This window comes from Pseudorca crassidens, chromosome 16 (genome assembly GCF_039906515.1).
Source record: "Pseudorca crassidens isolate mPseCra1 chromosome 16, mPseCra1.hap1, whole genome shotgun sequence".
Taxonomy (NCBI): Eukaryota; Metazoa; Chordata; class Mammalia; order Artiodactyla; family Delphinidae; genus Pseudorca; species Pseudorca crassidens.
Window position 1 is genome coordinate 62571443 of NC_090311.1, and position 21952 is coordinate 62593394.

General features: G+C 50.6%; 2 protein-coding genes across 2 annotated transcripts in view; one reads left to right on the top strand and one right to left on the bottom strand.

The window, feature by feature from the left end:
* FAM241B (family with sequence similarity 241 member B) overlaps nt 1–21952 on the bottom strand; it is a 252848-nt gene that overhangs the window by 203009 nt on the left and 27887 nt on the right. The window contains exons 2-3 of the transcript XR_010935971.1: nt 10550–10736; nt 10101–10164 (exon numbers count right to left, since the gene is read on the bottom strand). The gene's annotated coding sequence lies outside the window, so the exon portion shown is untranslated. The remainder of the gene's footprint in view (nt 1–10100; nt 10165–10549; nt 10737–21952) is intronic.
* NEUROG3 (neurogenin 3) lies at nt 1715–2362 on the top strand. The gene has a single exon (XM_067708925.1). The coding sequence runs from the start codon at nt 1715–1717 to the stop codon at nt 2360–2362; it is 648 nt and encodes a 215-aa protein (XP_067565026.1).

Here is a 21952-nt window from a genome sequence, read left to right on the forward strand (position 1 = left end):
TCCAGAGGCTCAGGTTATCTGGTTCCGCCAGAAAGTGAAGCCTTCGGGGCCTGCAGGGACTTAATCCAGACCCCGGTCTTCCCAGACTCGGCTTTCTCCCCGGGGGCACACTCACCCTGACTGACCAGAAGCAGAAGACCACAGGGTGTCCAAAGCAGAGACAAAGGGACAGGCGGGGGAAGAAAGGAGGGATGGTGTGTTCAGGCTCACTTTTATTTCCACACATTGCTAACTGGGGGTCTTGAAGACACCCTGCCTTGTGCTCACTGCCTGACCCCTGCCTAGGGGTTTGCACCAGGTAGTGCAGGCAGCCCCTGCCGGCCTGTGATTGGACAGGAGGACTAAGGGGAGAAAGAGTTGATCTGCTTCTTGAAGCACCAGCACTCCAGGGGCATTTAAAATACACAGGGGCTCGCTGTGAACTCCTGGCCCTCTCCTGACCCCTTCTCATCTGAGCTCTTCCCCCACAGGCCCCGGCAGATTGCTAGGGTACTGTCCACAATTGGCAGTGGTGGAATGCCCCTGGAGGTCCCACCATAGCCACCCTCCAACTCTGAGGCACGATAAAAATGTCTTAGGTTTCTGATGGGTGGTGGGATGAGGGGAGAGGTTCTAAGCACCTACATCTGAGCATGGGGCATCATCTCAGGGCATGGTGGGGGGCTCATCATCCCCAGGCAAAGGTCTCTAAGTGGCAGGGACATAGGCAGGATCTCTCTCTGTGGTCACCCTGTGCCTCCTCCCCAAATAGAAAGGGTCAGTGAAACATCACCCTCTGTATTTCCTAACCTGACCCATAGAGGAGGAGAGCAGAATGGCACTAGGAATTAGTGGCTGCTCCTCCAAGCTGACAGGACACCTGGCTCCTTGTCCTTTCAGAGTGGTTTGGGGGCAAGCTGCCTCCTTTCTGAGCCTCAGTTTCCCCTTGTGTAACACACGGGGATTGACCTACCCTACTGACTTCTCAAAGCCCCCTTCAGGGTACCAAGAAAGGGTCTGGACAGATGCCAAGGAAAGCCAGAATGGAGCAAAGCGGTTTGGGGCCGCCAGACGCGAGCTAGACAAGGCCCTTCTCACTGGGCGAGGCTCTTTGAGGAACCGAGAGTTGCTGGGACAGAGCCCGCGGGGAGAAAGCAAACAGAGCGGCATTCCCCTCCCCCGACCCCATCCATCCCTTTGTCCGGAATCCAGCTGTGCCCCTCGAAGGGCGGAGCGGGCTCGCGTGGCGCGGCGCCCTGGCCCGGGCGCTGATTGGACGGCGGCGCGGGCAGCAGCGGGGCAGGCACGCTCCTAGCCCGGGCGCAGCAGATAAAGCGTGCCAAGGGGGCACACGACTGGCGGCTCAGAAAATCTGCAGGGTCTCGCAGCCGCGCCAAAAGAGAGCAACAGAGGCCCGGGGCCCCCTTTACACTTTTCTTCTCTGGGGCCGAAGAAACTTTCCAGCGGCAGCGCCTGCTTCTCAGCTGAACTTGCAGACGAAAAAGCCAGCGCAGCTCACCGCTGCTCTCACTGCCTACGGCTCTCTACCTCTTTGCGCCCTACAGCAAGGTAACGCCTGGAGCCACAGAGCGATGAGCAGAGGGGAAAGGGGGTCCTCTGGTCCGGCGGGGGTGGGGGGTGGCTTTCTCTCGATTTTTCCCACCTGGCCCCAGGATTGGGAACTGCGCTCGGGTGACTGACCCACTCTTACCCTTACCTCTTACCCCGCCGCAGGATGACGCCTCATCCCGCGTGTGCGCCAGGTGTCCTAGTGACCCACGAGACGGAGCAGCCCTTCCCGGGTGTCTCGGACGACGAAGTGACCTGCGTCGCATCCGCTCCGCCCAGCCCCGCTCGCTTGCAGTGGAACTGCGCCGAGACGGAAGGGGGCGGTTGCCGAGGGTCCTCAAGGAAGCTCCGTGCGCGACGCGGAGGGCGCAGCCGCCCCAAGAGTGAATTGGCTCTGAGCAAGCAGCGACGGAGCCGGCGCAAGAAGGCCAACGACCGCGAGCGCAATCGGATGCACAACCTCAACTCCGCTCTGGACGCGCTGCGCGGCGTCTTGCCCACCTTCCCGGACGATGCGAAGCTCACCAAAATCGAGACGCTGCGCTTCGCTCACAATTACATCTGGGCGCTGACGCAGACGCTGCGCATAGCGGACCACAGCCTCTACGGGCTGGAGTCGCTTGCGCCTCCCTGCGAGGAGCTGGCCAGCCCGGACGGCTGCTCCCCGGGAGACTGGGGTTCCCTCTATTCCCCGGTCTCCCAGGAGGGCAGCCTGAGTCCCGCCGCCTCGCTGGAGGAGCGCCCCGGGCTACAGGCGCCTGCTTCCCCTGCCTGCCTGCACCCTGGCGCCCTGGCTTTTTCAGACTTTCTATGAAGGGGCTTATCCGCTGCTGGGCAGTGGGTGATGGTAGAAAGGGAAGGGGCGGAAGCCGTCGGAGACGCCCGGTGGAGGCCCTCAGGCGTACTTGCTCCTGCTGCCTCTGGCTCGCTGACCCCTGGCGGGCCCAGGCGCCCAAGAGGGTGGCAGGCCGGGTTCAATCCCTTGGTCCTCTGCGCCGAGCCAACTGCAACCCTCTGCCGCTGCCCGCGCGAGTGGGCACTGCAGGCTCCGCGCGTTTTAGGCCCTCTCCCTGTGGCCACCCCAAAACTCGTGCAGAAAAGACGAGGATGATAGCACTACACAGCAGGTGACACCCACTGTCTCCGCCACCCTACCCCCACTGAAGTCTGTCTGCCCGTCTCTCTCTTACCACTCCTCCCCCAATGCGGCTTAATCCAATATTTGGTTTCTCAGCACTTGCTCCTGTTGCCCAGCGTGTCTTCTTCAAGGATGCTGCCGACCTCCTCTAGTCCCTATCAAGCCCCGGGGTTTGGGCCTCTCTACTCTGCCTTAATTCACGAAGGCGATCCTCTGCCTTCTCCTTGTGCAATTTCCTGGAGCCATTGCCCTCCCAGGGGCGGGAGACGAGGCTATGAACAGGGGGAGCGCCTCCACCACCACCCTGCAAACTGAAGCACCCTTGTCTTAAAAAAATCAGTTTGTAAATTATCTGATATCTTTTGAAATGAATTTTTGTCTGGTAAATTATATGGCCCCTCCCCTGTTTTACACGTTTGTATTTATTGATGAGATTTCACAGTGGGAAAAGTTTTTATGTTGTACATAAGATGATTTAGGGACTGGTGAATGAGATTTTGAACCAATAAAAAGAAGCCTGAGCAAGGTAACTTGATGGTGCAGAGGGGAGGGGCCAGCCTCTGTGGCTGGGGTTGGGGGAGGAGGGCCCTGTCCAAGGAGAGGGATGAGAGTTTTTCTGGGGATCTGGGGCCGCTCCTGAGGCCTGGTCTGAGAAACTATGGCGCTAGGCTGGAGGCCAGGCAGACTGCATTCTCAGGGCAAGTCAGCTATACACACTTGGAAAGGAAGAGCTGGAAGGCTCTTAAAAATCATTGGCTCAGCCCCCTTGTTTTATTTATGGGGCAGTGACTTGTCTTTTTCCAAACAGTGGTTTAGGAGAAAGACAAGCCTCCAACTAGGGTTACTCACTGGTGGTGCTGACCCTTTCCCCTATGCCACTAGCCTGGATTTAGAGTGACTGTTGCATTGGGGGAAGGGAGGGAGTAATAACCCTGCAGCAGGGTCAGAACCCTCAGAAATGCTGGTAGGCTGGGCATCCCAGGAATTTTCCCAAAGTGCTTAGAGCCCAAGCCCATCTTCTGAGCTCATTTTACGCTGCCGCCGGTGCTGAGGCTGTGGCATTAGACTCATGGAACTAAGCAGCAGGGAGTAGAGAAAGTGGAGGGTCCGGCTGCAGTCTCTGACACCTCCCAACACCCAGCAAACTTGACTGAATAAACTACTATTCTTTTCAAGGAACTAGTCAAGGTTTCCAGCCCCATGTTCTCTATTACTTCCAAGGTAGAGTAGGGCTGATGCACAGTGACACTGACATGTCCCCAGAGCACTGCTGGAGCAGCCCTACATTAGCTTCCAAGACCCCCAGGACCTCTGGGAAGCAGGTTTGAGCTCTAAGAACCCAGGCCTGACTCTCAGGAACAGGAAAATGGAAGGTGGGCACACTACCCTACGAGTTGAACCCCGGAGGCCTCCTTGGATTGGCCCGGGGTGCCAGGGGAAGAAGCGAGCCAACCCCAGTGGGGAATGCATGGCACAGTCAGCAGCTGGGAGTGGTTGGGTAGGGTAGGTTGCTTTCCAGTGTTAGAGTGCAAAGGTGGTGGCTTTGCAGGGGTTAATGCCTCTTGTGTCTGCCTCTTATGCCCTCCCCGCTTCAAATTGAGCTATTCCTTTCTCCTCTATTCCTAGGTCCCTAGAGGTGGCTCGGAGGAGATAAGTCTTAGTTATCAGGGCCTGGATTGGGGGGGGGGGGGCGGGGACGGGGACACTGCAAACGAATGAATGAGGCTGTTGTATTTCATGGCTTTAATCTGGAAGGAAAAGATTAATGGGTTATTGGTGACTTCTGCAGCAGCCAATTTTCCACCTGGGGCACCGCCCTGGGGCAGGTGTCGGCAGCTCCAAGTTGCACAGACCAAGCCAGGGTCTGCTAATTACTGGGCATTGGGGGGAGGGGTGGAAAGACATAAAAATCAGGAAGGTCCATCTCTGTCCTCCGAGGACAATAGCAAGTATATAGACAAAATCATTCAAGGCTAAAAAACACTGGTGCTGAGTGGAGGTAGGAGCCACAGAAGGGACAGTGGGACTGTTATCTGCAGCCAGATTGGGAAGCTTGCCAGAGAAGGTGGCATTCTGGGCCAGGACTAAAGGTTTGGAGAGGAAGTCCTCAAGCAGGAAGATCATTCTTCCTGTGAAAGGCTGTGGGAAGTAGTGTTCAAATAGGCAAGGGACTCCTTTGGTGCAAACGACTTCCAGAAGCAGAAAAAGTGTTGACCCTGTGTTCCAGGTGGAGACACCCACTGCCCAGTCCCTCTCCTGCTTGTGAGGGTGCTCATTAAGGAGCTATTAGTCACCCAACACACGGAGACTCGTCCTTCACCCCACAAATTAAAAAAAAAAAAGTACTATTTAACCAACTCGAATGCTGGGCTGCCACCTTGGGTTGGGGTGGATTTGATCCCCCAGAGCTGTGAGCTCTAGTCTCCAAGTCAGGAGGAGGTGGAGGAAGGTTTAGGGCTCCTTGCCCAGGATGAGTTCCATCAAGGCGCATGGAACCGTATTGAGATGGGAAACCTCATCCACGCCTCTTTCCAAAGAGCCCCTCATCAAGAAGGGCGAGGAAACATTTCTGGGTGGCGCCTACAACTAGCCCAGTGGCATCACCACCACGCCCCCCCCCACCCATCCTCGGGCATTTTGCATTTGGCGGCTTTTACAATTGGTCAGGCTGCTCTGGGTCTCAGCTGGAAGCCCACCCACTACACCTCAGCTAGAGTGGCTGCAGGGCCTCCCGTGGTCTGAGGTCGTCGCCTGCGCCCCAGCTCCCCAAAACCTAGACAGGGTCCCAAGCGGGGCCAGGAAGGATGCTCCGGTCAAAGGACTCTTCCCCCTCTTGTGCCTTTGTCTGAGCCCTGGCTTCCAGAAAAACAGCACATGAATCTTGCGGCCACCCCATCCCACCCCGTCCGCACACACAAGCAGGTAGATTTATGGTGTCCTGCCCCCATCCCACCCCATCCCCAAGCCGGCTGCAGGCGGAGGACAAAGCGTCCCAGGGCTATTGGAATGCTAATGTCTGGGAGCCTGGCCGCAGGGCTGGCACAAAGGCAGGGGGGGCCAGGGGAGCACACAACCCCACAGACGCCCTCTGCCCCTCCTCTCACCCAAAGGCCACACTGCCCGGCTGTGTGACCTTGGACAAGTCTCTGAGCCTCAGCTAATTCACATGAGAAGCTGGAGAGAGTCCCTAATACCCTTTCACTGGATTTCTGGGTGCTTAAGAGAAGGCCTTGCTTATGATGGACGGAATTATAGGCCCGGGCGACCCCGGAAAAGTGACAGTGGGAAAAAGCCTTTAGACCCAGGGTAACACTGTGTGTACAGTGTGTGTGTGGGCGAGAGGGAGAGGAGATTCGACTGAGAATGCGGTGCAGAACAAATGCTGAGTATATTATAATTACATTTTACATATATGTAATTAAGATTCTCTGTCATGTTTCTTTTCCCTCTCCTCCCCTTTTAAATATCTGCAGACTGTACTCAAGAAGGAGTGGGGGGCGTCAGGGACACTCACTCACCTTACTTGCCTGCTCCACCTTCAAAGGGCCAAAAGCACAGACTGTGGGAGACTTGGGGCTGGACACTTCTTATCTCAGGTCCCCTCCTACAGCCGGTGAGGGGGGCAAGGCAGGATGGTGACACCCATGGAAATAGAGACCCAAAGTCTTGGAAGTAGGTGACGTGCCCAAGGCCCTCAATCACTCAGTGAGTTACTGGAGCAAGCTAAAAGTATGACCCTGGCTCTAGGCTAGTAGTTTAGAGCTCTCTCCCTCTGTGCCAACTCAGTCTCTAGGTGTTTATGTACTGACTTGAGCTGTGTCCTCTGGGTCTTGTAAGACCAAGAGACTCCCTCGCGCTTTGGCCGCTCTCCGGAACCCTAGCGAGATTCACAGGCTGCTGTGTGCCCCCTCTGCTTCTGCGATCCGAGGACCAAAGCGGTGGGAGAGAGCGTATGCCTGGCTAACAATGTCGGGCACCGAGGTCCTGAAAAGCGGCGGCGTGCCCCTGACCATGGTGCTGAAATGACTGCATCGGTTCAGAGGAGAGACGCTCCTGGGAACTTGGCGTTCTCAGTAAGGAAAACCACCTATCAACAGCCTCTGCCCACCTTTCCAGTGCTGAGTCCCTAGGGAGCCCCCTGTGGATATGTAGACCCAGAAGGCTGTCGGTTTCCTTGATATGGTGGTGAAAGCACAGACTCTGTTGCTAATAACTGACTGTATGACCGACCCCAGACAGGCCCTTTTCTCATCTAGGACAGAGAAAATTCCCTTATAAATGATGGAGTTAGAATTGAGTTAGTTACCAGCTGAGGAATTTCTGACAGCATATGAGAGGTCTGAAGTGGAACAATATTGGAAGTTTAGGATGCAGCAGCCCTAACTGGAAAACTGGTTTGGAACTTTGCCCTCGATAATTTTTGAAGACAATCTAGGTTAAGCAAGAGAAAAGTGCCATTGTTTGCCTTTGATAGGGGGGTGGGAAGGGGGCATTCTCCATACATATTCTTTTTTAACTTTGCACCTTCCTTATATAATAGTTTGTATTTTGGTTATTTGCTGCCCTGGATACTTTCAGGAAGAATGAATTAAATACTCAGGGTGAGTGAGTTCGGTCTAAGATCTGAAGTTTTCAGCTATGAAAACAGGAAAAATATACGACATTTTAACTTGACTGTGGATGATGACGGTTGCATGTTTCTAATTTGTATGTGTTTCCATCTTTGTGACAAGATGCTTTAATAAATCTCTTAAGTATTAAAAGGGAGGTGTCTCATTCTTTGGGTTAAAATGAAATTTTAGTTATTCCAAGAACAAAGACGAAAGGAAGCCCTCCAAACACATACATAAATGGCAGAGTGGTTAAGAACAGTTACTTCAGAATCACACAGACATTAGTTCAAAGCCTGGTACTGCCACTAACTAGTGAGTTTCAATTATACCCCTTTGCCTCCCTAAGGCCCCTTTTCCTCACCTGTAGGGTTGGGACAATAAGTAGTAGCCACTTAATTGGGCTGATTAAATGTGCTTGCTTTTAGTGCACATTAAGCTGCCATAAATGGTGATTATTATTATTATTAACATCTTCATTTGTCTCAAATTCTTCTCATTCTCCCAGGATATTTTGGGATGGAGGAGGTTGCTTTTGTATGAATTTGAATCTCCTGTGCAGTGCAAGCTGGCACAAAGGCCAAGGGCCACCCACCCCTTCCCGGTGACCCTCCCCAGCTGTGATCTACCTTTCCCATGCTCCAGGATTATACATCCAGATGTCACTTGGGCACCCCAAATGAGACATGTTCAAAATGGAATTACTCTCCCCTAACTCCAAACTAATGCTGCCTCTTGTACCTGATCTCACTAACTAGCATCACCCAGTCATCCGTACTGGAAATCTAGGGTTCATCTTGATTCTTCTCTCTTACTACCCACAACCGATTAACCTTTAAGACCTGCTGATTTGTCCTTCCCACTATTTCTTGAACCTGGCCTCTCCTTTACCTCCTTATGATGACGTCTCTAGTTCAGGCTCTCAACTTTCACATGGAGAGACTGCCCAACTGATTTCTCTACCTTTTTTTTTTTTTTTTTTTTTGCGGTACGCGGGCCTCTCACTGTTGTGGTCTCTCCAGTTGTGGAGCACAGGCTCCGGACGTGCAGGCTCAGCGGCCATGGCTCACGGGCCCAGACGCTCTGCGGCATGTGGGATCTTCCCGGACCGGGGCACGAACCCGTGTCCCCCGCATTGGCAGGCGGACTCTCAACCACTGCACCACCAGGGAAGCCCCCTGATTTCTCTACCTTTAATCTCAATACTTGTCCCTATACCCTCCATGCTGCAGCCACAGAAACATGCAAATATAAGACTGTCACTCTCCTGTTTAAAATTTTCAAATGGTTCCAATCATCCCTGGGATAAAGCTCACGTTCCAATAGAGAAGGATGTTGTAATGTGAGCTTTGATGTGATATGGATCTGGGTTCAATTCCCATCTGGTTCACCAATTATCAGTATGACTCATGAACAAGTTCCTTAGCCTTTCTCTCAATCTCTTCAACTGTAAAGCAGGGATAATAATATTACCTTATGGAGTTTAGATTAAAGTAAACCCAGGCTGCTATACCAGACTCACCAATAATTCATTCTGAGGTGAGCATTCCATGTGAGTGGATAACTCTGCTCTGTGGCATCACTCAGGGACCCACACTCCTTCCATCTTCTTCCTCCCCCAGCTCCTAGGTCCCTGCCATCCACATGATTGAGGCTCATTGCCATGGGTCCCAGCCAGTGGGAAGGGGAAATAAGTCATGGAGGAGCCTCACCCGCAGTCTTAAAGCTTAGACTCAGAAGTAGCATGTTTCACCTCTGCTAACACTCCACTGGGAGTACATGATCGTATCCCCTCAACCTAACTGGAAGAGGGGCTATGTGCCTAGGAAGAAGTGAAGAATGGGTTCTGGCAGGTGATGAGCAGTCTTCACCACAGGACTGTTGTCAGGATTACATTGGATTATATGTGCTAATATTTGTTTTTATCATCACGAATCACTCGTGCTTATGACCAGAGTCCTGCTGCAACAGCCTTTCTTTCATAATGTCTTGCTTGCCTTGGCATTTACCCTCAGAAATACTGACCTGCTTGAAGTCTTACCCTTAAACACAGTCAGTACCACTTCCATGCTTTTTTCCCACACTGCTGTCCCTGCCCAAACCCTCATTTCCCCCTCCCCAAATCTCCAACGTGGATATCACCTCTTCTCAGAATCTTTCTCTGAACTATTCCTCCCTCCTTGCTCCTGCTTCCATAATATCCTGTGCATAAGAATATCCTTGCACTTTCCAGGTAGCATTTGTGATTATCTGTTTGCTATTTGTGCCCTCCACTGGCAAAAGGAAGTGTCCTTCCTGTCTCCAGTGAGTACCCATTCTCAACCATATGCCACATGTTTTTAGAATGAATTAGAGTAAATGAATTGACTGAATGAATGAAAGGTATTTCAATTATATGTTAGAAATTTCTATCCTTCCCCCGACTGGCTGCTGTATAAAGGTCAATGAATATTTGTTGAATAAGTGAATTAATAAATTAATAAATTATACAGAGACCCATTACCCTTCCTGCATCATACCCTCCTCGGCACCAAAATAGCCTGTCTTTGGCTGCCAATAGGTTTATTTTAGAAGATGCCCCAACTGATTTGGTGAGACTGGGTTATCACAAGAGTATCACTGTTTCTGAGATCACCAGTAACAATTCCAATCCCTCCTAAGATAGTCCATTAGAGCATGAAGCTTGGCATCTATCTCAACTCCAGCACTTCCTAATTCTATCACATGAGCAAGTTACTTAGCCTCTCCAAGCCTCCATATATAAAAATTTCTCCAAATAACAACATGAAGAAGACCACACCTACCTCATAGGGTTTTATGAGGATTCAGATGAGATGACAGGTATGTCCATACACTTCACGTGCCTGCCTGCAATTTAAAGCAGACCTCATTATAATTCCCACCCCATCTCCATCTTAAGCCTACAGAAGGCTAGCTAAGAAGGCAGAGACCAGGACTGACTTTCCCACATTAACCAGGGAGAGTTTATATGACTTGCCCAAGCCTGTTAATTATGGAGACAAACTGATGCTCCTGCTATTCTAACATCATCACCAGCTATAGTACCTCTGTCCTACTAGTTATCTATTGCTGCATAACAAATTACAAAAAAACTCTATTACTTAAAACAAGAAACATTTATTTTGTGGGTCTTCTGTAGGTGAGGAATCCAGGCATAGCTTAGGTAGGCATCCCTGACTCCAAGTGTCCCATGAGGCTGCAGTCAGGGTGTCAGCCAAGAATGTAGTCTTACCTGTTGGATTCGCTGGGGCCGGATCCACTTCCAAGCTCACTCATGTGGCTGTTAGCAGGACTCAATGCCCCGAGGGCCATTGGACTGAGGGCCTCAGTTCCTCAGTGGCTTTAGACCAGAAGCTTTCCTCAGTTCCTTGCCACGTGGCCCTCTCCATAGGGCAGCTCACAACATGGAAACTGGCTTCCTTCAACGCAAACAAACAAGAGGTAGAGGGACACCCAAGACGGAAGCCACAGTCTCTTTGTAATCTAATCTCACAAGTGACATCTCATCCCTCTGCCACATTCTATTCACTAGAAATGACTAAATCCAGGCCACAGCCAAGGTGAGCGGATTGCACAAGGGCACGAATACCAGGAAGCATGGCTCACTGGGGTCCATCTTAGAGGCTGCCCATCACAGCGGCAGTAGCAGAATATTTGCCGCCTGCCTTCTACACCCTAGAGACAGACAGACAGACACACATGTGCACGCACATGTGTGCACTCACACACATATACCTCCCTAGGACCAAATATATCAAAGTTCAAAAGAAGAAAGCCTAGGTGATTTGACTCCTGGGCCTAAAGCAGATGTCTCTCTGCCTCCCGGTGCTGGGTCTGTTTCCAAGAAGGGCCCAGGAGGGGCACCATTAAGTGAGCACTGGAGCTACCCCAGCTGATCTCTGACATCCGTTTACTGCTTTCACAGGCCTTCCCACCCCCACTCTCGGAGGCAGAGATTTAGGACGTCTGGAGCCTGGACACCGTACCCACTGAAGGGAAATTTACTGCCTCTAGAGAACCAGAGCCTGACTTGGGGTCTTGAATGCATCTTTTTCCCCTTTGCCTCTGCTTTATTAGGTTAATCATTGCTTGAATCGGTTGCCATGGTTTGGGCAAACCCATGGTGACTCTATAATGAAGCCTGAAAGACTTGGACCCCATTTATCATCCCCAGTGTTTGGGAGGCCCAGAGTCTCATTTGCCTGCCCCAGGGTCTGAGCACCACCATTCTGCCTGGGGCCCCTATGCTCCTTTTGAACAAGGAATGAACATGTGGCGACTTGGAAGAGAAGAGGATACCCACACAGGTGGAGTGAGCAGGGCATTGCACATTCCCCACCACACACACACACACACACACACACACACACACTTATATTTTCCACTCTAGGAGTCCGGACACAGACCAAACACACAGGCAGCTCTGCCACAATTCTTCTTTCTGGAAAGTGAGAGGCAGAGAGTGATGGTCAGTTAGAAGGGATCCATGGCTGTCCTTAGAAACAGGGGAGCTTGTGTCTCAGCAGATCCAGATTCCACACCCCTTAATCCACGGGCACAAATTAAGCAGCGCTGCAGTCCTGCAATGAGGTGGGAACAGATGCAGCAAGGCCCAGTGGGAAAACAGAGGTTCAGTAACATGTTCAAGGTCACCTAGTGATGGTGTAGCCAAGGTAGAACGCAGAACCAGTAAAATTTATTTTGAAAAAAATCACAGATAGAGGTGCATAATGAATTCTCATGTATCCATCACACAAATTCAACAATGATCAACTCAGAGCCAATTGTTTTTCACCCACATACCTACCCACTTCCCCCAGCACTACCTCTGTGGATTATTTTGAAGCAAATCCAAGACATCATACAATTTCAACCACAAATCCTTCCCCAGTTTCAGGGGTTTTTTGGGTTTGTTTGTTTGTTTGTTTTTTGCATCATAGAGCGTAGCAGCTGAGAGCTGCTCTGAAGACAGACACTCTGGGTTCAAATCCCAGATCTGCCCCTTCCCAGCGGTGTGACCTTCAGCCAGTAACCTAATGTCTCTGAGCCTCAGTTTCCTCAACTATAAAAGGATACAATGATATCTCAGAGGGTAACTGTCAGAATTAAATGAAATTTTACAAGACAAGTGCTCAGCATCTGTGCCAGGGGCAGAGTAAATGGAGGCTTTCATTGTTTCCATTTTTGCTACCACTGTACCATCAGCAATGGCTGTAGTCTGGCAGGAAGTCAGCTCTTGGCCTCCAACATCCAGGTCTCTTGGTGCTGTCTCCTGGCATAGAGGCAAGTGGCTTGTCACTACTACTCTGTGCCTGGCACTGCACTATGAGAACACAGACCTCAGCAGTGAGCTTGGTGTCAGGTGCTGACGGCCCCCAGCCTCTACCACTCACAACCCTGCTCAGCTCTGCACTATGGACCCCCAGATCAGCAAGACCAGGACCCCCTTCTCTTCTCCTTGCATCTTTAGGCCTTCTGACCTCTTTCCTGATGGTCCCACTTGTGAGCAGGTGTCAATCTACCTGCCTTAAGGTTGCATGTATATGTGTGTGCATGCATGTGCCCATGCTTCTGTGTGTGCATGTACATGTGTGTCTGAGTGTGTGCTGTCCCTCTGTGTGAACTAGCATATTCTCATGTCTCCATGTGCTCAGCCTTTGAGAGAGACCCCAGATGGAGACTAAAACCTGCCCTCTTGCAGTTCACATTTGACTGACAGAGACCAGAGTCAAACTGGTCAAACAAAGGCATGACGGCACAAGCATGGTACTGAGACCTCCTGGAGGAAGCAGGGAGAAACTAAGGTCTACCAAACACATAAGATTGGGAACAGAAGAGAGGGGCAGGGAGGGGGCTCCGTGGAAGCCGAGGGTGGGGGAAGGGAGCCAGCCTACCGAGGTTCGTTGTATAGAGGAGGCCCGGGTCCTAACAGCTGACCTCTCCAAAAAAGGTTATTCCAGGAAATCACCCACACCCCCAGGATCAAAGCTCCAAAGAGTTCTCTTGGGCGGAAAGGGCCCCCCAAACTTCCCTTTTTCTGGATGGCAACTAATTTTTATTGAGTGTTTACTATGTCTAAGCAGAGTTCTAGTGCTTTCTGTTAATCTATGAGATCAGAATTATTATTCCCATTTTACAAATGATGAACTTGAGGCTGAGAGCCATTAACATGTTACACGTTACCCAGCGAGAGGTGGAGTTGGATTGAACTCAGGGTCCTTTGCCCTGGAGGCAGTAGACCTAACCACGGCTACACTGTACCACTGCCATGCTCTACTTTTCCCCTTTTTAAGTTCTGGTTTTGGACATTTTCAAACATGCATAAACTAGAATAGAATCCCGTGTCCTCATGGATCATCACTCCGCTTCTGCAACCGTTAAGTCATGGTCAACCTTGTTTCATCTATTCACCCCGCCCCCGTCTGCCCCAATCCTGCACACACACTTCTATATTTATTTGTGTGGAATTTTTAAAAACACATCCCAGATATTGATCATCCCACTTGTAAAGACTTCAGTGTCCATTTCTAGGTGATAGAACGTTTAAAAAAAAAAAGCCATTTTTTATACTTAATAAAATTAACAATTCTATAATATGATCTAACAGCTAGTCATATTCAAACACTTCCAATCAACTTTTTTAAAATGTGCAAAGAATCTCCATCTTAGAATCTCCTCTCTCCCAGCTGAGCAGGTGAGCCAGGTGGCCAGCTGGTGGCCAGGACCAAGGCCAAGACCAAGACCAGGCCAGCCTTGACTCCCTGGCTTAGTGGGACTGGCCTTGGGCAAGTCAGTTTCCTCCCCGCCCCACCAGTCTCACCCCAAAGTTTGGTGACCAATCATTCTGGTTTGCCCAGGACTTTCCCAGTTTTAGTACTAGAAGTCCTGTCCCCAGCAAATCCCGATGGTTGGTTACCCTACAAGGAACCAGAAACCTGTGTCCACCCCAGCCCTCCCTCCCCCTCCTAGCTCCAGTGTGGTGTCACCCACTGAGAGCAAGGGGAGCCTGCCACCGAATTTCAAGGGCCCTCGAAATAATAAATAATTTACCGAAAGCTTTGAGGGGCCCAGGCGTGCCTAGCTCCAGGAAGAAGAAGGCCCAAGGCCCCCCCAGCCGCCAGCAGAGAATCAGGATCTTTTCACACCCAAGGGGCCAAATTCAGCAGTCTCCTCCCTCCGTCTTTTTCCCCTCTCCAGATCTAATGACAATCCAAAGAGTTCCTGATAGGGTTTTAAAAGATGCTCTTCATTCACTATCCACCAAGCATGAAAATCTAGCTCGTTTGTCTCCATTCTTTGCCCTAAAGGCCTGGCCGGCCTCGGGCCTGCAGCCTCAAACTTGTCACTCACTTTTCACTTCCTTTTGTTGGATTCGCCTTTATTTCATTCTTCTGTCTCCCCTGTGCACCCTCCTCTCCCCCTCCTCACTCCATCCCTGTCCTTCCCCTCCGCCCTCCCCCAGCACTCCCCAGTTCCTCCATCCACACAAAAAAAGCAACAGATCAGTCTGGGAATTTCTTTACAGTCCCCATGTCCCCTGCCCCCATCCCAGCCTCTTCTCATTGCTTTTAAAGAGTGGGAGCAAAAAGCTAGCAGCAACTGAAAAAGGACTCGGGATCCAGGAACAGAACTGCCTCTTGCTCTGGCTGGCAATGGCCTCATGGACCCCTGAGTCCTGAACTTTGGCTTCACAGCTGTGGAAACTGAAGCCCTGAAAGGGGAAGAGCCTGGCCCAAGGTCACACGCAGAGTTAGTGGCAGGTCCGGGTCCGGAGCTGAGTGTCCCAGTTTCGCAGCCTAGACTCGCTATGCAGAATTGAGGCTACCCCTCCATGCCCACGGCACCAAGTTTATTCTCCTTTTATGTCTCAGCTGTCTGGCTAAGAGAGGGTCATAGCTCGAAAGCAGGGGCCATCACAGTGTCCAGTTCATCGCAGTGTCCCCTGAATGCTTGGCATGTGGTAGGCATTCAGTGGTAATGTTTTTAATGAAACTGAACTGAATGAATGCAGGGGCCAGGCTGGCCCCTACTCTCTGGATCTCGTATCAGCCACCTTCTGGGCTGTGGTTTTGTTGCCAGGCCCAGGGTGTTCCCTTCCCTGGGCCCAGCGAGCAGGGAGGATACATAAGAAAGAGGTGTACGTTTAGCAGTCAAACCCCTTCTAGCCATTTCCCCTTCTAGGAACAGTCAACACTGGTGGAAAGGAGAGAGGTGCTCTCACCCTTCTCCAGGGGCAGGACAAATAGGTTGGAATCCTCAAAGCCTCAAGCAGGGAGGGAGGTGGCAACAGGCATCTCACCAGGTCAACATGAAACAGGAAGGAGTAAGAGAGAAGGAGGAGGGGAAAGAGAAGCAGGCAGGTTTACAGGGGCTCTGGCTCCACCGGTCCTCAGTGCATGCCAGGCCCTGTGTGAGTTGTGTGAAAAGAGAGCCCCATGGGCCTCAGCAGGAGGGGCCAGTCAGACCCACAAGCACAGCCCTAGCAGAGCAGAGCAAGGCTTCTCCTCTGTGACCTGGTCACACCTCCTCCTTGAGGCTCCACTCCTACAAACAGCACCACCACGAGCCACGCACCTCCCAAGCTAGAAACCTGGGTGCCAGCCTCACCTTGGCTCTGTTGATTCTGCCTCTGCAATGTCCGTGGAGCCGCCCTGGCTCTCCTTCAACTCTTGGCTACACTATGGCAGAGGTCCCTGCCGGGAGACTTCTTGTCCGCTCTCCCTCTGGTCCAGCCCGCACACCACAGCCTATCTTCCCACTGCAGCTCCTGTAGCTCCTCCGCACAGAGCTTTCCACGGAGGCGAGAGAGCCACTTAACTCTCTGTTGTAGTGGACAAGAGCGCGGCTTAGGAGCTGGGCTGCCTGTACTTGGATGACAGATCTGCCACCTACAGCTTGGTGACCTTAGGCAAGCTCTTTAAGCCTCGATGCCATTTGTGAAATAGGAATAATGATAGTGCTTCTCTCATAGTATCTACAGTATAATACAATATCCAACTCTACACTATATAGTATATAGTATAGTGTATACTATATACAATATAATAACATACAAAAGTAGGAGACTGCAAGAGATCATCAGTGAAGGTTAGCTGTGGCTACTGTCATGATTAGTGATTAGTGTCCTTCTGTACTTAAAATTTTTTTATAATGTCCATATACTACTTTAATTATTTTAAAAATTGACCCATCCTTTCTTGCTGGCAGTATTATCAAATGCCTGAAAATGGTCAAACATCTTGGCCCAGTAATTCCTCCTAGAGAAATCATCAGAAATTGCATAAGGGACTTCCCTGGTGGCACAGTGGTTAAGAATCCGCCTGCCAATGCAGGGGACACTGGTTCGAGGCCTGGTCCGAGAAGATCCCACATGCCATGGAGCAACTAAGCCCGCGTGCCGCAAGTACTGAGCCTGCGCTCTAGAGCCCGCGAGCCACAACTACTGAGCCCGCATGACACAACTACTGAAGCCCGCACACCTAGAGCCCGTGCTCCGCAACAAGAGAAGCCACCGCAGTGAGAAGCCCGCACACCACAACAAAGAGTAACCCCCACTCGCCGCAAGTAGAGAAAGCCCGCGTGCAGCAATGAAGACCCAACGCAGCCAAAATAATTAATTAATTAATTTTAAAAAGAAATTGCATGAAAATGTGTCAACAAAGGCATTCATAACACCATCTTTTATAATGGCAAAAAAATGAAGATGCAAAGGAAATGTTCTATCATGGAGAACAAATTATATTACTATATATTAGACAGATTATATTTCAAATTACACATTACATTTAAATATTAGATTATTAGATATGTGTCTAAAATATCAAAAACAAAAGAAATGTTCAACCACAGAAGACAGATTAGATTATTATATATTCTAATATATATTAGATTATTATATATATTCAGTGGGGTTACTATGCCCCATTGAAAATTGTGTTGTAAAATAATGCTTCTTAAAAGGGGAAATGTTTACAATATATTGCTAAGTGAGAAAAACTGGAGTTTAAGCAAGACGGCAGGCAAGGCAACTTGCAAACTACTACAAAATATCTAGAGACCTGTGGCCTGTGGGGCCAGTTATCCAAGCTGAGTGGGATTGTGTGCAAAAGAAGAATAAGTGGGATCTAAGTTAGGAACTCTTCCTTTTGAGCGTATGAGCTTTGAGTCTTGGACTTCGTGCCATCAGGATGATGCCAGAGGAGATGGGAAGGAGGGCGGCCTCATCTAGTGGGGTCGGGGCAAAGACCTCATGGTACCAGCTGGGGGCTCTCAGGAGTACAGACATCAGGCCGAACACAAACTTGCTGCGGTGGGCAGTGTCCAGCCTAAGGGCTCGTCAGAGGAGAGAGTTTCTAGAAGACTGAGGTGGCCCAACCCTGGTTGGGGGAGGAGTCCCATGAGGCCACCTGGAGGAGGTGGAGCTTGAAGGAGGGAAGACCCTCACGACAAAGAGGCAATGGCAGACAGTGAAATGGCAGACAGTGAAATGAGCATGGGATGTGAGCCCACACACCTGGTTCAAACATCAGCTGTGTCACTCTTAACAACTGGCAGATATCCTTCCATATATATATTACACAGGAAAAATGATGCTCTACTTTTGTCGAACCATGCTTACTTCACTTTATATATTACAAATATCTTTCAATCTCAGTGAAATACAGATCTACCTTGTTATTTGAATTGCTAGGTTAATTGCTTCCATTTTCTCATCTATAAAAAAGCTAGTATCTGACTTGCTATGTTCTCGTGCTTACGGGAGGTTTAAATGAGAAAACCTGTGGTACTGCAGAAGTGTACTTGTGGAGGGGTCTGTGTGTGGGTCGTGGACATCTGCAGGTTGGATTTCATTAGCCATCCTGTCTAGGGCACTAACACTCCAAAGAACAGCGTGGGCCAGGGGAGGTGGGGCAGTGGTGGCAGGACAGAGTGGCCTTCCTGCAGCTCCCCATCCATCAGTGCTGACAAACCTGGCCCCCTGTGAGGGCTCCAGGCTCAGCTGCTGAGCAACGGCAGGTATAGAACAGGAGCCCCTCCCTGAGCCCTTGGCACCCTCCGCTTAGGTCAACAGACAGAGTGGGCTCTGTCGGCCAGGTTGGGACAGGGAAGATTAATGGAGCAGGTGCAGGCTGGGGAGGGACAATCACCTGGCTACAGGGTGCCTCCTGGAGACTGAATGCCCCACCCAGGCCAAGAACCAAACCTGATGTCATTCGGCCTGGCTCGTACTTGACCAGAGGTGAGCTGGAGCCAGCTTCGCTGCCCCTGCTACCCACCCTGTCCCCAATCCCACCTGGCCCCACCTGGCCTCATTCGGTCTCTAATGGGGGGGAGCCTGCAGAGACTCCTAGAGCCCAACCTGTGACATGCAGCTTTAAAATAAATGTTTTTCCTGCTTCTTCAATCTCCCAAGTAACCCACTGCAGAAAAGTGTAGATTAGCAAAATATTATAAATCACCCATTAATCTCACCACCAAGAGATAACTCTGTTAACATTTGGTAGATTTTATATCTATCTTTATCTACCCACACACAGACATCTCACACACACAAACACACACATACATATATGAAGAGAGAGAGATCACTCTCATATACTTTTCTTACCATCTTTTTTTTACACTTAATACATTATGATGCCAATGAAGTAGAGATCTTATCTCATCATTTTAATTGCTACACATATTCTAAGTATTCAGGTATAGTATCATAATATATTTAACCCCAAATCCCCTATTGGATATTTAAGTTCTGTCCAATTTTTGCCCTTTATAAATAACAGTTAGATGAACATTTTTACACATATATATTTCAATTATTTCTTTAGGAAAATGTCCTAGAAGTGGAACTTTAGGTCAGAGTATATGTACTTTTTCAGGCTTTTGATATATACTGCTAAAGGGTTAGACCTGTGTTTATTGGAGCCTGTGGACTGTCCAACTGGCACCGGGGTGAGAGGCAGAGGTAGGAGGAGGGTGGCCTGTGGACAGAGGTTGGAAATAAGGCCAATCTAGCATGGACCCCACCCCACCAGGGGGGTTGTCATCCAGGCTTCCACCCAGGAAGAGAAGTTGTTGAGCAGGCAGGTAAGGAAGCCCATGGGTTTGGGAGGTGAGTACTGGAAGCACCATAGAAGTCAGAGTAGAGAAGGAGAAAATCTACAGGGGAGATGACGTCAGAGGGGACAGTTCTGCCAGCCTTGGAAGGTGAGAAGGATGTGGCTGCTCAGCGGCAGTAGTCCACGTGGGGCAAAGGGTTGGGGAAGAAGTGCGCCACCTTTCTAGGGGAGGTGGGAGATAGAGGCAGCCAGGGCCTGCCCTCAGCTGTGGCAACCGTCCCCCACCATGCTAGTTGAGTCTTTGGGAGGGCAGAGCCTTGCCCCATGGCCAGACCTAAACTGACAACAAGGGCTGCCTCCCACACTTAGCTTTGTGACCTTAAGCAACTCAAAGAACCACTCTGCCTCTCAGTTTTCCCATTTGCAAACGGGGATGATAGTTGTATCACTCTCACACAATGGCCATGGGGACTGCGGGAGAGACAGGGGGTGGGCCTTTGTAAATTGTGACTAGTCTAAGAGATTAATTTTTTTTTTTAATAGAAGCTGCTTTCTAGTTTTCTGTCCTAAAAGCTAAAGTGCATCATATTTCCATGCTGTCATTTCTGGGCTATCTTGTCTGCCTATAGGACACACAGCCCCAATAGCTTAGCGGAGGACTCCCAGGAGCAGTTCCACGGGGCTCAACAAAGGGAGAGAAAATTAATAATTATTGAGAGCCTACCAAATGCTGCCACTCCACGTCCACCCTCCTTCTGTCATTCATTGCATCTTTACAGCATCCCTGAGGAGTAGGAGTTATTATTTGTCCCAGTTGACAGGTGAAGGAACTGAGGCTCAGAGCATTCAGTAATTGACCTCGGTGGGCACAGCTGGTGGGTAGCAAGGATTCAACTCCAGGTCTGTCTGACCTTCCCATAGCTCTTGAGCCTTCCCTGGGCCAGGCTGTCACCAGAGCTGGGATTACTTCTCAGCATCACTTAGGGCAGGTGCCCTTTGGATTACAACAAGGGTCTGCAGCGCTGGGGAGTGTGGGATCCGGGGCTGTGGAGATGGAAGGCAGGGACTCCCACAGGCTCCTGCCCCAACACCACCAGTAGCCTCCTCGGCATGGGGCAGCCACCTGGTGACCCGACCTTGTGCCTCTGACAATGATTTAACCACACTGGTGGGGGGTTGGGAGAGATCTATAAAGCTGTCAGTGGGGGAGGGGCTTTAACTCCAGCCTCTTGGCTCAGCCACCAGCTGGGAGTGGGAGGAAGAGGACCTAGGGAGAGGCCAGGGACTTCTGACTGCACTTGTGTTTCCTGCATTGGGGTCCACTGTGGAACACCAGGACCCACGGAGCCCGTGAAGTTCTGTGCCTTTCCTGCCCTAAGTCCAGATTCCCTGTAACCTCAGGCAGCTCTGAAATACTGTCACTCCTCTCTCCTGTCCCATCTAGGCAGAGTCAAACTGGCCACAGAATATAGCAGAAATCACCCTGGCTTAAGAATCCAGAGATCAGGGTTCACATCGCAGCTTCCCCACTGTCCCTGCAGAGGCCCCAGAACAAGTGCTTCAGGGCAAGCAGGCAGCATCACGATGGTAGTGGCCAAGTGGGGACTGTAGTCACCTGGAGAGGCCACGTACCCCTAAAGGAGCCAGCTGCTGCTTAAGTCCAGCTTATTATTTCTATGCAACAACGAAGGCAGACTTTTTCAAGAGAAGCTAGAAATTCAGATTTGTATGTGAAATCTCCCCAATGTTAGCAACTACCTCGGGAGAAAAAAAAAAATCTAACACGTGGTAGGCCAAACGAAATAAGTCTAAATGTAGCCTTAGGCTGGAGTCTGTCGTCTGGACACAGACACCATAAAGACCAGAGGGGGACTTCCCTGGTGGTCCAGTTGTTAAGACTCCGTGCTCCCAACGCGGGGGGCCTGGGTTTGATTCCTGGTCAGGGAACTAGATCCTGCATGCCGCAACTAAAAGATCCCACATGCCACAATGAAGATCCCGCGTGCTGCAACTAAGACCCAGGGCAGCCAAATTAATTAATTAACTAATTAATCAATTTTTAAAAAGACCAGAGGAGCCACTATTAGATACTGCCTTTTTGTTTCAGATGGGGAAACTCAGGCCAGACTGGGGAGAGAGGCATAACTTGGTTAAGGTTGCGCGGTGAGTTAGTGGCCCCCTGGGCAAGGAATCCAGGTCTTCTGCCCCCAGTCTGTGCTTCTGCCATAACTTGCTTAGTTGGGGGGACCTGGGGAGACACTGGAGACTCTGAGCAGGGAGTGAGGATGGGAAAACTGAGGACTTTCCTCCCTGCCAGCCTCACCTGAGGCCCCTCCAGTCCTCTGTGAGCCCAGGGGTCCAGCACCAAGGTGTTCCTCATCACCTTTTCCACCACTGCTCCCTGCCTGCTCCAGGTCAACCGCACAAGGCGGGTGGGGAAGGGATGGCGCACCCTTGCTCCCTCAGGGAGTTGACTGATAAATACTGATTTCTAAACCAATTAAGAAATTAGACAAAGAAGCAAGGCAGATAGCGAACAAGTAGCACATTTACTACACATGAAGCAAATGCTGAAG

Coding starts and splice junctions, on each gene's coding strand:
- NEUROG3 (XM_067708925.1), top strand. CDS start 1,715: ATGACGCCTCATCCCGCGTGTGCGCCAGGTGTCCTAGTGACCCACGAG.